This window comes from Papaver somniferum, chromosome 1 (assembly GCF_003573695.1).
Source record: "Papaver somniferum cultivar HN1 chromosome 1, ASM357369v1, whole genome shotgun sequence".
NCBI lineage: Eukaryota > Viridiplantae > Streptophyta > Magnoliopsida > Ranunculales > Papaveraceae > Papaver > Papaver somniferum.
Window position 1 is genome coordinate 170237558 of NC_039358.1, and position 15876 is coordinate 170253433.

At 36.2% G+C, this 15876-nt stretch overlaps 1 protein-coding gene across 1 annotated transcript; it reads right to left on the minus strand.

The window, feature by feature from the left end:
- Positions 1 to 317: 317 nt before the first annotated feature.
- LOC113307828 (acyl-coenzyme A oxidase 3, peroxisomal-like) lies at positions 318 to 4942 on the minus strand. The gene is made up of 12 exons (XM_026556288.1): positions 4002 to 4942; positions 3518 to 3743; positions 3253 to 3425; positions 3074 to 3173; positions 2841 to 2915; positions 2394 to 2524; positions 1962 to 2097; positions 1764 to 1883; positions 1468 to 1614; positions 1283 to 1387; positions 1096 to 1197; positions 318 to 773 (listed from the first exon to the last, which is right to left on the minus strand). Exons 1-12 carry the CDS (start codon positions 4496 to 4498, stop codon positions 525 to 527), a joined length of 2061 nt encoding a protein of 686 aa, XP_026412073.1. The 5' UTR covers positions 4499 to 4942; the 3' UTR covers positions 318 to 524.
- Between the last annotated feature and the right edge of the window lie 10934 nt (positions 4943 to 15876).

Sequence of the window (15876 nt, forward strand, 5' to 3'; positions counted from 1 at the left end):
AGGAGAGTTAGCAAGGGAGGGAGGCTGAAGCAGCCTTCCAATGGGTAGAACAGCTAAGAATGAAGATGAAATGTTAATAGCGTTACTCATGTCAAGTTACTATTACAAACAGTTAGTCCTTGCAAGAAATCTATTCAACCGTTGTGATTAGTCCATTTTATTCTCGCTGGTGTATTCTTCTCACTTCTAGTGATCTTTTCCCTTTTACAGGAAGGAAGACAAGTAGACAACCATTAAAATTAATTTTTAGGAACTGCTAATCGGACAAACTCCAGTAGACAGCAAAGTCAATCTGTGTTCCCTACAAATATGATCAATGAGTAGAAACCAGTAAATTTTATTTCTTGACATTTAAGAATTACAATGTGCTGATGTCAATTTATAAGTAAAATGGAGAATATTAAGGCGCCAATTTGCTAACATTATTGGGACTTGCATAATTTAGGCATGTTTCTATTACCAACACAAAGCTTCAAGGAATAGCGAAGATACTTGGAACCAAATTGGAGCCCTGCCCTTCAGGTTTACTGTTGTGCAGGAGACCAAGTATTTGCAGCAACCCAATCAAAAGCTATTGGACTGAGAAAAGCATCGGGAATACCAAGCGATTTTACCACCGAAAGAGTATGGGGTCGCAATTCACTGCATAGCTTTGTCACTTCTTTCCTTACAGCGGCGTCCTTATCTGGTGACAAATAGCCATATCTGAGGAATGATATGTCCTCTTCTATGCTGATTAAGGCGTACATTGACCTCAAAAGACCAAACACACTCTGCACAACAAACAAAATGAAATGAATAGGGTAAGTACATAAAATTTTCTGATCAACAAAAAATGAATTTAACTTGTGTTCCTTGTAAAGCAGGGCCCCTGCTTCCTCAAAAACTCCCCGGTTTCCCAGTTATGGTTTATTTGTTGATGGTACCATAATCATGGACCTATTTACGGTTGCTAGTTGGGATTCCAGTAGGAACTGCGTTTTGTCTTTATATTATATATAGTTTGAGGCTTTATAGAAGATGAAAGGTCATCTAGATCAATCTAGATGAATTTTAATTTTATAAATGGACTAACACTATATGAACAAGTCCTACCTTAAGCGCACTGTCACTCACAGCAACTTCAGCCTCCACAAAGGTTTGTAATACTGATCTTTCCGTGAAAGCTTTTGCCAAGTCCTCTGCCGTCTGGTAGGTCTGGTGTAGCACAAATAAAGCAGATGAAAATGTTATGATATGAGTATGTGAATGTTGTGTGCCAGAGAGAGAGATGTGCGCTTACAAGCATGAACGCGTTCTCTTTGCTTTCACCTTGCGCTTGAAGTTGTGATACTGCAGAAGCAAAACGGTGCAACAAATCCCGCTCCCTCAAGAAGAATATATCCATCTGATGAAATTAATTGATTATTTCAATAAAATTTGATTGGAATAACTGCTGTAACAGGATTCTAGGAACATAACTAGTACCTGGAAGTTGATGCTCCTGAGAATGGAGCTTGTGAGCTCCGCAGGAATAATAGGGCGGGGATCATTCATGTGTTCCAATCCTAGCCCTTTAAAAGGTGTCTTCCTTTTCTGAGCTGCTATATATTCTGCAATGAGGGCCTTGCTAACCTGATACACAAATTCAACTGCTTCAGAGTCTGGACCAGCTAAGCTTAAAAGTATCAATCAACCAGATGATTAAGAATCATGAGAAGTCTGCATCAGCTGTAAGATGTAATGCAGGTCAACACAAACATCTCAATTTTATTTCATCCTACCTGTTGCATTAAAACATGATTGTCCCCTTCAAAGGTAGACTGCACATCATATTCACTTTTCAGATGACCCATGCGATTTTCAGTCTTCAGACCTTGCCCTCCACAAGCTTCACGGCACTCCTAATACATGTTCAATAAGATGGAATCAGAAATTTCCATGCTGGAGGACATTCAAATATACTTGGTTTCTGACTTCACCTGAAGGGTCCTCATGTTATGCCAGGTGAAAGCAGCCTTGAATGCGCTGGAAACAACGTGGATGGTTTTGTTTGCTTGTGGAGTCCTATTAATGTACATCCTTTTCAAGTAGTTTGCTCCGAAACTCATGGCACATCTGCCAAACATATATCATGTGGTTTGTTATGTTAGATAAGATGAGTTTCACCATATTGCAAAATATTGAAAGCATAATGTTCGGCCAGATAGATTGTGTCAGATTTTATAGGCGAGTTTTATATAAAGTAGAACAGTCAAAACCCTTGACAGTGGAACTTGACGAGGCGACAAAGACAAGGATGACACCTCATTATGTATAATTGACTTAATAATTTAGTATCAATTTTAACCCTATAAAGTGTGCTCAGGCTACCGCTCAATAAAACTGTTAAGTAGAAAATGCAAGAAACTTACGTTTTTGCAAGAAGAGGTAGGAGACGTCGTTGATGACTAGGGTAATCCAGCAATAGAACTTCAGGCCCATTTGGTGAAACAGAGAAAGCCCTCCTTGTCAACGAGTACCTTAAGGCAATTGCTAAGCCAATCTGGAACGAAATACGAACAGACAAATAAAGTGAGATTGGTATAAACATGAGGTCATCCTCATGGATACACGGCGTAGCTATCTGTGTGTTCTTTATTTTCTTTTCCTTTTTTTTGCTAGGTCAATCAATAAATTAATTCATTAATGGAAAGAAGTATATATATGATAGAAAATATGGGCTCTGGGCTACAGAAACACTGAGCACCCTCAAGAAAACGTGTCACATAAATCCTAAGTACTTCGCACCCAAGCCCTTTACCGTATGTAAAAAGCTTGGTTAGACAAGATAAGCATATTGAGCTTGGTGTTACACATACCTTCGATTGATATATTGAGCTCACTGAAATGGTTACACGGCCTGAGGTCAGTGGGGCGAGGAATGCAGCAAATCTCTGGAACATAAACACACTTGTGTTAATATGTTGTAGCAGGGGTAATGTTAACCAACCAAACAAAAGTTCTGCTTCAAATGACAAAAACAAGTAAGAAACAACAGCAACCAGAAAACACTGTGAATTGGAGAAGTGACACGTAATGTTAATATTATCACCTGATCTGGGTCTTTAATTGCACTCAGATACTGTCCATCCGGGGACACATCTGCTACAGAATTTAGCAAGTTCTCTCGAGGGATCCGGACATTGTCAAACCTAGGGACAGAAGTCAGCATCAACAGCAATATCTTACACATCATCAACCAAAAGGAAGGTTAAAAATGATAATATTTACCAAATACGGCCATTATCAACACCATTCAGCCCAATTTTATGGCCGCAGTCAGCTACCCGGATGTTAGGGCATACATTTCCATCTGCATCTCTGACCTGGACTATGAATGCATGAACTCCTTGGTTAACCCCGTCGATATAAAGCTGTGAAAAGGCTACTGTGTGTGTTGCGTGCTATAAAAATCATAAGAACAAGAACATGTCAGAATAAACTCATGAACAGGACAACACGAGATCTATTTTCATTGATAGTCTAGCTCCCTTACATTGGCTAATCCACCAATCCAGTATTTCTGTGCCGATTCACAAGGTGTATTAATGACGAATTCTCCAGTATTTCTATCATAAGTTGTTATTGTTTCAATCCCCCGAACATTACTTCCATGTCCCAACTCAGTCATCGCAAAGCAACCTTTAACTACATAGTTTTCAGTATCCTTCAACCACTTGTCATGATGCCGCTTAGTGCCGAAAAATTGGATGGCACCTCCCCTTTAACCACAACATAATATAGCATGTTTTAAGTAACAATGTATATGAAGTAACAATGTATATGCAATGCAAATTACAAGGAAGGGTTGCCCAAGGCATTAACTGCAGAAGCCCAAGACCTCATATGATGTGGGACTACTTTATGCTTGTTGTTAGAAATTGAAATAAAATGATAGAGGTAAAAGTAAAAATTTGTGCAATTAAACCCTTCATGTGGATATCAAAGAATGAAAACTTCAAATGGAACGATATGCATACCAGAGAAAGAAATGAACACCAACTTTAATGGCAAGAGAATGATCATAAATACCAATGACATCTAACAAAGCAAACTTCCTTTTCTCGGCTTCAACTCCTGTCTTGGTTAACCAACCATTAAAAACACCACGATCTAACAAATACTCAATCCTTTTCATAGTCACCTCTCTTTGTTGTTCCTTTGATTGATTGAAATCAGGTGTAACAAATACTTTACCACCAGAAGTTTTAGGGCAGAATAGTTTGCTTTGCATTAATAATCCAAATAACCAATCTCTATCGTCAAAATTATGATCATCTAATAATTTTCTCATTTCTTCTGTATCGAAATTAATCTTTTCGGAAATTTCAGCTGGTGAGTATTCTAAACAAACTGATCGTTCAAGAGAGGGTGAAGAATAAGAAGTTGTAATTTGATTGAGATGGCTTGTTAAAATTCTAGCTCTCCTTGCTACTTGATCTGTTAAAGAAGTTGATGAAGATGATGAAAAAGCCATTAATGATCAAATCAAGAATTTGTGGCTTGTGAATTTGATTCTGGAGGTGAAGAAAGGGGGAGAATAGAGGTTTGGGGGAAATTGAAGTTTATACTTATCTTTTTTTTGATAAGTAGAGAGTCAAATATTGGAATGCTAAATTGGGTTTTGAATTGAAGATGGATTAATTTCGTTGTCAGTGATAGCTTTAATTTATCATTTTTTATTAAAATCACAAGAGGTGATAAGTAAGGAGAAAAAATTCAAGAAGGGTGTAATGGAAAGTTGGTTACTGTCTTATTATTAAGGAAGAAATTGAGAAAATCGTTACAACGATGCCTAATCAGTACTGTATTAGTTGGTGAAGATCAAAAACACAGTAAAACTGTTTGTTTTTTAATAAAATGTATTCTTGATTTCTTGGAATGTGCAAAGTTTATCCTGACTGAATTGGATGAGATCAGCCATACTGTTACGGTGGAATACGTAATATGTTGACAAGTTCGTGACAAGTTGGACAATCTAGAAGGCTAGTTTGTTTCTGTCTTACGGACGATGTTAAGGATGCCGAGGCCCCGTATTTTTTTTTTTCTTTTTTATTTCGACACATTCATCCCGATTTAAGGAGAATCCAAAACCTTACAAAAAAAAATTAGAGGAAGAAAAAAAAAAGGAAAACAACTATCTAAAGACACCTACAAAAATTCTCCAACATGCTACCAAAATGAAGACTCGCCCTAAAGTATTTCTGCTCCAACAAACCAACACACTAAAATCTCAAAGAGTAACTACAGCTACCAAAACCTTTCAACAACAGTAAAAGGTTGTTGCAGGTAAAGAAATCTCCAACAACCCTTCTAGAACAAAGTTAACCATTAGGAGGGTTGATTTTCTTCACTTTGGCAGCTCTTTTCTCCACATTCTTTACCCCTAAACCAGATTTTCCTTGGCTTGAAGATTTATGGGGAAAATGAGACCTTGCACCAGCAAGCTTGCTACCATTCAGCTCCCCATCCATCCTCTCCATCTGAGATAAAACAAAGCCCACACTATCTCTACCAGTGTTTAAAGACTCCTCCCTACACTCTTCTCCAACAGACATAATCACCTCTTTAATCACATCACCATTCACCCTTGGAATTGCTACATCTCCTGATTCCTCAACCATATTCCCACTCTCTCTCCAGCATCAGGAAGCTGTTGACTATCACTGGCAGAGAGATTCTGAAACTTATTAGACATCTCAATAGAAGTCTCAAATGACTTATCAATTCCACTACTAGAAGATTCACTAATAGAACCTTTACCAAAGGAACCTGAATTTTTAATCGGTCCCCTACCCCTCTTCAGATTTTTAATAACCCAACCTTCTTGCTCAGTTGTCTTCTTATTCTTTTCCCCTTGAGCCCCTATTACCAATTTTTTTGCTGTTGCAGCAACAACATCAAAAGCATCAGTAGCAGCAGCAGCAAAAGCACACTTCTCAACAGTGTGACCAAAAACAACACAATGAGAACATCTAGGAGGTCTCCATCCATACTCCACCGGAACCTTGATCCTCACATTCCCAACAAGAGTATCAATTTGACTAGGGAAATCAGACTACACATCGATCTCAACACATAATCTTGCATATGACATTCTTGTTCTTTCAGGAGTCTGCTTATCCATCAAAAGAGGCACTCCAACAAAGCTAGCAAGTTTCCCTAACCCTCTAGTATTCCACAAATGAAGTGGAACATCCCTCATTTTCAACCAAACAGAAATTGATTTAAGCTCAGCTAACTCCTGCTCAATCATAGGAGTCCAGGGTCTCACAACAAACAATTGGTTTCTAATAAACAAACAACCATGCTCCAAAACTGTATTTCCATCCTCATCAAAATCAAAATCAAACACAAAAACCCTATCACCATGAAGAGCCATTTGAAACTCACATTTTAGCTTCCAGATTCTCTGAACAGTATGTTTCACCATTAGAAAAGGTAATCGCTGCCCTACAAAAAAACCCACTACAAGGTTTTCACAAATTCGGACATCTTCTTTCAGTTCCTCATCAGAAAACACCATTAGCTTCTTCCCCTCCACCATTGAAGGATCTTCAAAAGTTAAAGGTTCATGAGTAACCTCCTTATTCTTCAAAGAACACAGAACTTCAGACCATATAAGACGATTTGCAGAAACACCCACACCAGATTTGGGATCTTTAGCACCAAACCCCATTTGGTACCCAAACCCTAAATCACAGACGAGAAAACAAACCTAAATCTAGAAAACAAAACGAAGAAAAAACAAACCAGAGAACAACCGCTACCAACCATCAACCCAAAATCAAGAAGAGAAGACGAGATCTGGTGGAGAAATCACCAGAAAAAGTTGAAGAAAAAATTCTTGACTTGGGTCAACGTCGCCCGAAAAATCGCCCTCAGAGCCCCTCTTGACCGTTCTCTCACCCGTTTCTAAAAAGTTGATTAGGCCTCGTAACTTACCACACGAGGTTAGTCAGTATTGTAGTTATTTTATTTGGGAAGATCGGATGACATGGTTGAAATGATATTATCATGACATGGTGACATCAGTTTTCCTATAAAAAATAAATCAAATGATGATAAGTTTGAAGTTAGTTTTTTGGTGATATGTTCCTCTTATAAAGCTTTATATTCCAAGAAAGAATGGGTACATTCAGAGACTATAAGATTACCATCTATCATTTTGAATACATATATTCTCTCCTTTCTCTCACCCTTCTCAGAAACCATGAAAAAAAACTTTATCATCTTCAAAGATTTCTTATTTTTAGTTTTATTTTACGTTTTGAATAATATTCTTTGTTATTAGGGTGATTCTTTTCCTCTCTAGTAGAGCGATTTTATCTACACTTTTGTAGTCTTTCTTTTTATATATTTGTTCGTTATTCGGGGATTTAGATACAAGTATATCTGACGATTTGACGAAGGCAAGATCAAGTTCTTCTTCAACAGAATAATAGATCTAGAGTTTTTCGGGATTCTCACTAAACATGAGTTTTTGGGAAAATCACTTCTCTCTAATAGGAGTATCTCTTTTCCAAGAAGAAAATCAATCAAAATGGTCGAACCATGATTTCGAGTACCATTCCTTCTTCAATCTCTTCGTATAAGATTTGGATGCTACCATTGTGGATCGCTCTTTCTCTTCGCGATCTATTTACGTTTTTCATATTTTATTGTATTTGTTTTATGTTTATGATGTACTCATTTTTCTTGAAAACCATCATGTAAACGTTTCTTAATGGAATGAAATATTAATGGTTGATTATCAAAAAGTATCATTTTAAATATCAGTCCTTGAAGATTAAAGGTTGAAATGAAAATTTGTGGACGGTAAAGTTTCATATTTCGGAAAACTCTTATTTTATGTGTGAATGTAGAGCTTTATAAGAGTAACATGATACTAAAAGATTAGCTTCGAATTCGTCGTTGTTTGAATTTTTATAAAAAAAAAATGGTATCACCATGTTATGATAATGATTTTTTTCTAACCATATCACTGGGTCCCCCACCCCAAAACTTGGGCTTTTAGTACAACCCCTTGGTACCAAAGTTGTGTTCGGTGATCAGACAACCCCTGAAGAAAGAGTTGTATAATAAGAGCAAGCATTATGGTGTATCCAGAGTCGATTTTTGACTTAACTAAGTTAAAGGTTAGAAAAACAATGTACATTCATCGACTGATAACGGGGTTTTAAGTTGCTTGGGTGTACAACGAATCCACATGCGCAGGATTATGAGAGGGCTAACCTGTTTGGGATGACCTCTAGATCCACAAGCTTAAAAAAAATGGCCTTGATAAAAGCCATTAGCCCGGGCCCGGAGAAAATTTTCAGCCCTCCTGGATCCGTCACCGCCACTCCAAAGATAAAGGATATTTTGTTTTATTTAAAATTTGGAAGGAAAAATTAGGCGCAGGCCCAAAAAAATAATATTCTCATTGTCAGGCCACAATTAATTTTAGGTACCATGACACCCATAATTATTTCCGTGACACCCATAATTATATGAAATTATTGAAAATGTCTGCATGACGGATTATGCATCCGCATGACGGGTTATACATAAGGGGTGTAATTGGAAACGCAACTTGGATATAACACATCTAAAAATCCGCGCCTTGGAATTTTACAAATTTTATATCGTTGGAAATCTTTTTAAGAGAGCTACGCAACGAGTACAAACAAGAATATCAAATTTTTGTTTTTCACGAAAAAATCGGAGGTGATCATCATTTTAGGCAAAATTTTCGAAACTTGATACATAACTATTATGCAGCCACCAAAAAAGATGCGTAACACATTCTGCAGACGCATAATGAATTATGCAACCATTTCTTCCACTGCATAACAAATTATGCATTTGGATAACAAAGTTATGCATCTATAACAAGTTATGTAACCATTGTTTTGGTTGATTTTAGTGCGTACATAAAAAAAATTGATGCATAATGCACTATGCATCCATATTTACGGATGCATATCAGGTTATGCATGTATTTTCTCGATGCATATTGCATTATGCAGTCATATTTTCGGATGCATAACAGGTTATGCATCCATTTTCACGACTGCATAACATGTTATGTAGATATTATTGCAGGTACATGACAAGTTATGCTACCTTTTTTTTTGTTGGTTTCAATACTAAGAAAAAAGTAGCTGCATAACGTGTTATGCAACCGTTTTCTGGACTGCATAACAAGTTATGCAAAAAAAAAAAGATGCAAAACGTGTTATGCAACAAATTTCGAGAATGCATAACAAGTTATGCAAAAAAAAATCTATATATCAAAGAGACACCTTGATTAGTGTTAGTGAAAGCAACTCACAAGTGACAAAACCCAAGACCAATACTGTATAAAGATAGACCCACCAGTGGTGGTAGCGGAAGGTATAGAGGCTAGGCGCGTAACTAATTCCACGAAAACTAAGTATTTCATAGCCACTTATACTTGCTCAAAGGCTTCCTAGGATAGAATTTCCTCACTTTTCAATAGAACCCTCATTTTGCGATTATGGACCCGATGCTTCTGACCTACTTGAGCATTCTTAATGTATGACAGTTACACACACATACATAGGTTTAGAGACACTATAAGAATTACATTAACCGACCACATAATGCAGAAGCCAACACGCACATACCAAGTCATTTATTTATTTTTCACCAACTAGATATTTGCAACAGAGGTGCTAACTCTGCCCATCAGGTTACCAGGACAAGCAGTCATGAAAAAACTAAAAGTAAGAATGAGATCTCAAAGATGCAAGTCTATTCCAATATAAAATAAAACCAGACAATAATCAAGCAACCTTTAAACAGTAAGTGATGCGCCGAAAAATACAATGGTGAATTAGAACATGGGTGTTCAGAATGATCATTGTGAATGTAATGTTCAATCCTATCGGTACCTAAAAAAAATCTTAAAATATCACCCAAGTATAAGATTATGGTTTCAAAGATCCATAAAAACCCAGTCACATTCCATCATAAATCGACTAGGCATGACTTTTCATTCCAACCTTACTTTTTGGAGTATTAAAATCAAGAAACTTACATATACATTCACATATGAAGACTGATTTCACTGGTATATTAACAAAAATCTCAATGGTCGTAATTGCACAATGAATCAGTAGTACTAAGTAATTACATGAAAACATGTAATTGCACATTCAAGGATAAAAATCATACCTTTTGAACTAGTAGTAGTAGAAGAAGAAAGGGTATATTGTTGTTGTAGTCTTAAGTTCCTGAGCAGATCAATCCAATGAGAATTAGGGGCAAATCCTTGAAATGAAATCCCACGCATAACATCCATGATTCGATTTGAATTCTCGGAAGTTAATGGAGCTTTACGGCTATTCTCATCTTCTGTAAAAGCTCTTGAAATTTCTGAATCTGTTAGCTCCTCCAATCACTTCTTCTTCTTCCTTGATTTCAGGTTCAGTATGACCGCAGCTGAAAACATGGGTTTGGATCAGAATCGTAATCGTAAGGATCATCATTCATCTAGGTTGCTTTCATAATCTCTACCATCGAAACTCATCTGTGGATGTTGATTTGACTTGTCTTCGTAAATTAAAATACAATTTTAATTAAAGAGAGGACGAAGAATAAAGCAAGTTATGAAAGAAAAAACGAGAAAGAATAAGCGAAGAAACAATTTTAGAAATTCTGGGTGTGGAAGAAATTTTCACCGAGAAAATGGGTGCGCGCCTGAAGTTTTTTGTCGGTGGGTTTGACAGTGAAAAAAATCTGAAAAATGAGTGTGGCTGTAGTTTTCACAATTTGGAACACTCTCAAATAAACTAGTACTCCCGATAGCGAAGCGATCTTGTGTTATGGGCCTTGGCTATTAGCCCGAAACTAAGTTTTCGCTCGGATAATAACTGACTGGAAACAAATATCCTCTAGATACATTTTAACTCGGACATCCTAAAAGAATTATATATGTTTGGCGGGATATTCAATTGGACGAAGACCTGGTTTCCGCCAGCCATGACTTAGCTAACGCATGTTGCGTGTCTAAGCATTTGATAGTCAAAACTTAACTAACTAACTAACTAGATTTGAGATATATATTTTTATGCTATAATGGTTGATATAGGCTAAATGTGGCCACTAGATCGAGGAAAAAAACATTATAGTTTTAGTTTTAATGGCTTACCCTTAAGCATGTTTATGGTTAACCATATATCCAGCATTTGTCCGAGCTTGTAGTAATAATGTTGGGTAGCACTTGAAGTTTTGGGTTAGAGAATCGCTCGTTCGAACTCACAAGTTTTGCTATCTCAAACTTGTTATTGATGTTAGATGCACAAAACTATATCTTGTTTCTAGTCTACTAAAGTCAAGCCTCAGACTAGGATTAGAGTATGGTACTTGAGTATCAGACATCACTGAATAACCCTCGAAGATTGAAGACTGAAAAACCCCCGAAGATATTTGCGATAACTTCATCAACAAAGAGGTATGTGAAGACTGACTTATCCTATTTACTCATGGCATATACCTTTTTATCTTATGAGACTATGTCGTGCGATTTTAGTTCATTTAATATTGCAAATAAGAAATTTCGGGTTCAAGCTTGTTCTGGTTAAACTCTAAAAATGTGATTCAAGCAATGGATGTTCATAGACCCTTAGCAATCTTGGTTAGAACAATTTATTGTTCACAAACTTTTTTTGTTTCAAGTTGATCATTTGGAAAATTTCCAAGCAACAATGCATATTTTCTACGACTAGCAATTAGGAAAATTTGATATTTAATTATCAAAGATATAAAACTGATTTGTGCAAGGTGCACAATACTTGTATGTATTACCTAGTCGTTCTGAACTCCGCAAACTATAGAGGTTCGCAAACCCTTTACATTTGAGCTCAGGAATATAGGTCGGTTTGCAAACCCCTGTTGTTAGAGCATAACTCGGTTGAACCCACCAAGCGTTCGTATGTCAAGTTTGGTTGTCATATTTTAATATCAAAACTCATCTAGAGTCGCTTGATTAATTGCTAGAGTCAACTTCGTTTAGGTTAGATTAGAAACTCTAGGGATGTTGAGACTTACAAGTATTACTCTGAAGACCTGAAGAATGTGAAGAAGTAACGACCGCAACGAAGACATCATCCTTTCACTCGAGGTTAGTAATACTGACTTGACTTTTTTTCATCCCTAACATATCATTCAAGTCGCTTTGTATTGAAAACATAACATGCGAAGCTATCTTTAAGATACTCTAGTGATTAGACTTGGTCATAACATTGTGATCAAAGTATCAAGGAATTATATTGAATTATGAAGTATAACGCTTATCTTTTGAATTTCTAAATACGACATCAACATAATTTATGCATTTAGTTACTTGATTATGTGTAGGATATATGTGCGATTTCATCCTAGGAAACTGTATATTATTACATTGGTTTAGGGAAGTATATGTATGAACTTGTTTCATAATTGAAAGGGAAATCATAAGTGTGTTAGTCCGGTTCTTCATTGAATAATATTTGGATGTCCAATGCAAGATGACAAGGTATAACCGATCTTAACTTATGTTGAGAATCAAGGTGTCACCGGTCATAGTCGATATTGTGTGACAAGGTGTAACTGATCCTAACTAGCTTTGGGAAGCAAGGTGTAGCCGATCACAACCTACATTGGGAAGCAAGGTGTAACCGATCACAACCTACACTGGGAAGCATGGTATAACCGGTCACAACTTATATTCTGAGTCATGGTATAACCGGTCCCAATAGAAAAACCGATTTTACAATATTCACATATCTCTTTATGTTTTATGTGATTTTTGGAATCAGGGTTTGCTAATATGAAGCTTCTAGATGTCGACATTATTTGAACATGTACAGAACTCTTAACATTAATTGTTCAAACATATTCCTTGATGCTCAAGGTGATCCCGAACCGAAATTTTGAAAAGCATTTAATTATGATTTTCAAATATATATGTTTTAACTACCAGCAATTAAAGCATTTCCTATGGAAAAGATTTATTAGTTAATGTGCTAAACTAATAATATAAACTTTCTAAGAGAGATTTCAGAAATATTGCTTGACATTTAATTGGAATAGGAAAACCCAATTAAGTACTTTAATGCATATCTTGAGAATATTTTCGGTTTCGGAATTTCCTTGTTGTCTATAAATACTTGAGTTTGCATTTCGTGCAAACTATCCTAAGAGCCAGGCAAACATCATTCGCGTTGTTTCTGGTGGAGCCGTCTATCTGGAGAGGAAAGTACCGTAATTAGGAGAAATCTCTTACCGCTCGTTTAAAGACTTCCGTGGGATCAACAAGTTCTACGAGTACCGTTGGTGGGAAACTAGATAATTGCATTGTTATTTTAGTTTTCGATTATTGATTTGATTGACTAACAATTGTTGAAACTTTGATTGTACCTAGTTTGATTATTCTTGAGAGCCTACTCTTCTGACATAAGGGTCACTCAAACTAGATCAAAGTATCGAGGGGATCTTTAAAACCATTGTCGGATCTAAAGACATCTTGTGTTAATCCATTGTTAACCGATTTCGTTTTGTGTGTGATTAATCACAAGAGGATTCAAGTTTGTGTTGTGAAGGTTATTAAGAAGGCATTTGAAGATGAAAAGACTTTCTTATTAGTTTTCGTATCTTGTGAATTTTGTGCACACACTTTGACCGGCTGAGATCCAACTAGATCTTGTTTATCTTTGATAGACTCGTGATTATCTAGTTGTGTAATATCGGCATCACTGTATAGTTACTCTTTGAGTTCTATATTGATTGATTGAAAATACGGAAATTGATTATTTCGGTAATCAAGTTTTTGGATTGATCTAACCAGACAAAGGAGTTTATTAGATTAAACAGAAGAGCCTTTGTCAACAACTCCAAAACAGATCTTTTACGAAAGAATGAATAGAGTGGTTACCAAACAGATTCATTCCTTTGTTGTTTGGAATACGATCAAAAGAAGTAAAGCAACTTGAGATAGTGATTTCTGTCTTGAGATTCACGTGTTTACCAAAAAGGTCGAAGACGCATGCATATTGAGGAAACTAAGTAACTAGGGGTAGTTTATTTGGTCTCAACTAGACGAAGTTGGCTTTTGTTCTTTGTATAAAGGATTAATTCTGAGAGTATCCAAAACTGGACTAGGTCCCGAGGTTTTTCTGCATTTGTGTTTTCCTCGTTAACAAAATATTGTGTGTGTTATTTACTTTACTTCTGAATTATAATTGTTATTATAATTAAGTAAATAATATTATCGTGCGTTAATCCTAATCACTTGATATTGATCCTATAGTAAATCGGTTTCGGACCGTAACTATTATCAAGTTAATATCAAGTTTTCGTATTGTCTCGAATTTTTCCATAGATGATCACACTTGGTATCAGACTTATAGGTTGATATTAAAAGATTGTGGTGTATTTGAGTACCCTCGTGTTTTCACTTGTGACTTGACTTCGCGAACTGGAAAGGTTTGAAAAACGTTATGGCCTGACTTCGCGAACTATCAGCGGTTTGCAAACCTATACGGTTCCAGTTTAGCAGAAGGTTATGAACTGTCTTACACGAATATATTCGGTTTTGCTACAACTCTCATAAACACTTTTAAGACAACTTTATTCACAAAATCACTTTGGTCTTGTGGATCATTGGTGAGTGATGATTGTTATTGAACACCGCTATGTGCTTGTAAGTTCAAAGGTATACTTGCCGTTATGGACTATCATTGTGCACGGTTCCAGAAGCGGACCATAATACATATTCTTCTATGCAATTTCAAGATGGACTTTTCACATGCTTACACGGATTTCTAATTAATAATAATTTAATACAAAGTGAGAAAGTGTTTGCTTGAGTCTCAATAAATCTTTGCTTGAATTCAAAGTTATCTGTAGTCTTGAAAATCTATATCCATAAATATAAAGACTCTTGCAATATGATTTCTTAATCCCTGACAATCTTGTGTCCTAGTTTCAAAGCTAGAGTCATCCTCTATAACCTAGGTATCTTTATGAAACTGATTGTAGGTTACGACTTTGAATACTCATTTAGAGATTCGTGAAACCCGGTCAGACTATCTTTTTACCTGATAATTCATGTATCCAGATATGTTCTACTGGTCATTGAAGTTTACCAGGTCTTCAGATATGGAACAAGATAGATAAAAATCACAAAGTTCTATTCGTCGTAGACTTTATGATTTCTCAAGATAGATATTTAAACTCATCTTTTATTTGTTTGGATTGTTCTTGAGAGGTGATTAGTGATCTAGGCTTCTCTGCTAACAGAGTGTAAGTGTTTCAGATCTGTGAGGTTTGTTGGACTTTGGCTAGTGCAAATAGATTTCCAAACCTAGATTGACACATATTAAAAGGGAAATCAAATAGGCTTGTCTGTTGGAAGAAGATAAGTATCAAAAGTCTTCACTGAGGTTGAAGCAACTTTGAGGCTGTAAAGGATGTCAACTAAGGGAATAAAGTGCACAAAATCTTGCAAGGTGAAAAAGCGGGGGTCTAACAACAACACCCAATATTTCGCTTAGGAATCTGTATGTACTACCACCGAAATACTTTGCTAGAGAATCAACTAGACAGTCAGACTCAATCTAGATAAAAGTATCTCAAGGAGTTAATATCTCTTTCTTGATTTGATTTTTACTCAAACTAAAATCAATAGCGAGTCTTTATCAAATACAAGGAATAACTTGGACAGTACCAAAGACCAATGTCCAAGGATCAATCAATATCAATCAACAACCAAAGGTTGGATTTCCAATTGATGATCACGAACGCACAATCTGTATTATTTCAATTATATAAAATATAATGCGGAAAAAAAATAACACAGACACCAGA

What these genes read in the sequence shown, in the direction of transcription:
- LOC113307828 (XM_026556288.1), bottom strand. Translation starts at nt 4,498, where the DNA reads ATGGCTTTTTCATCATCTTCATCAACTTCTTTAACAGATCAAGTAGCA. An exon ending in GCTCAATATATCAATCGAAG is followed by an intron (nt 2,525 to 2,840) that starts GTATGTGTAACA and finishes ATTTCGTTCCAG; the next exon opens with ATTGGCTTAGCAATTGCCTT. An exon ending in ATAACATGAGGACCCTTCAG is followed by an intron (nt 1,884 to 1,961) that starts GTGAAGTCAGAA and finishes AACATGTATTAG; the next exon opens with GAGTGCCGTGAAGCTTGTGG.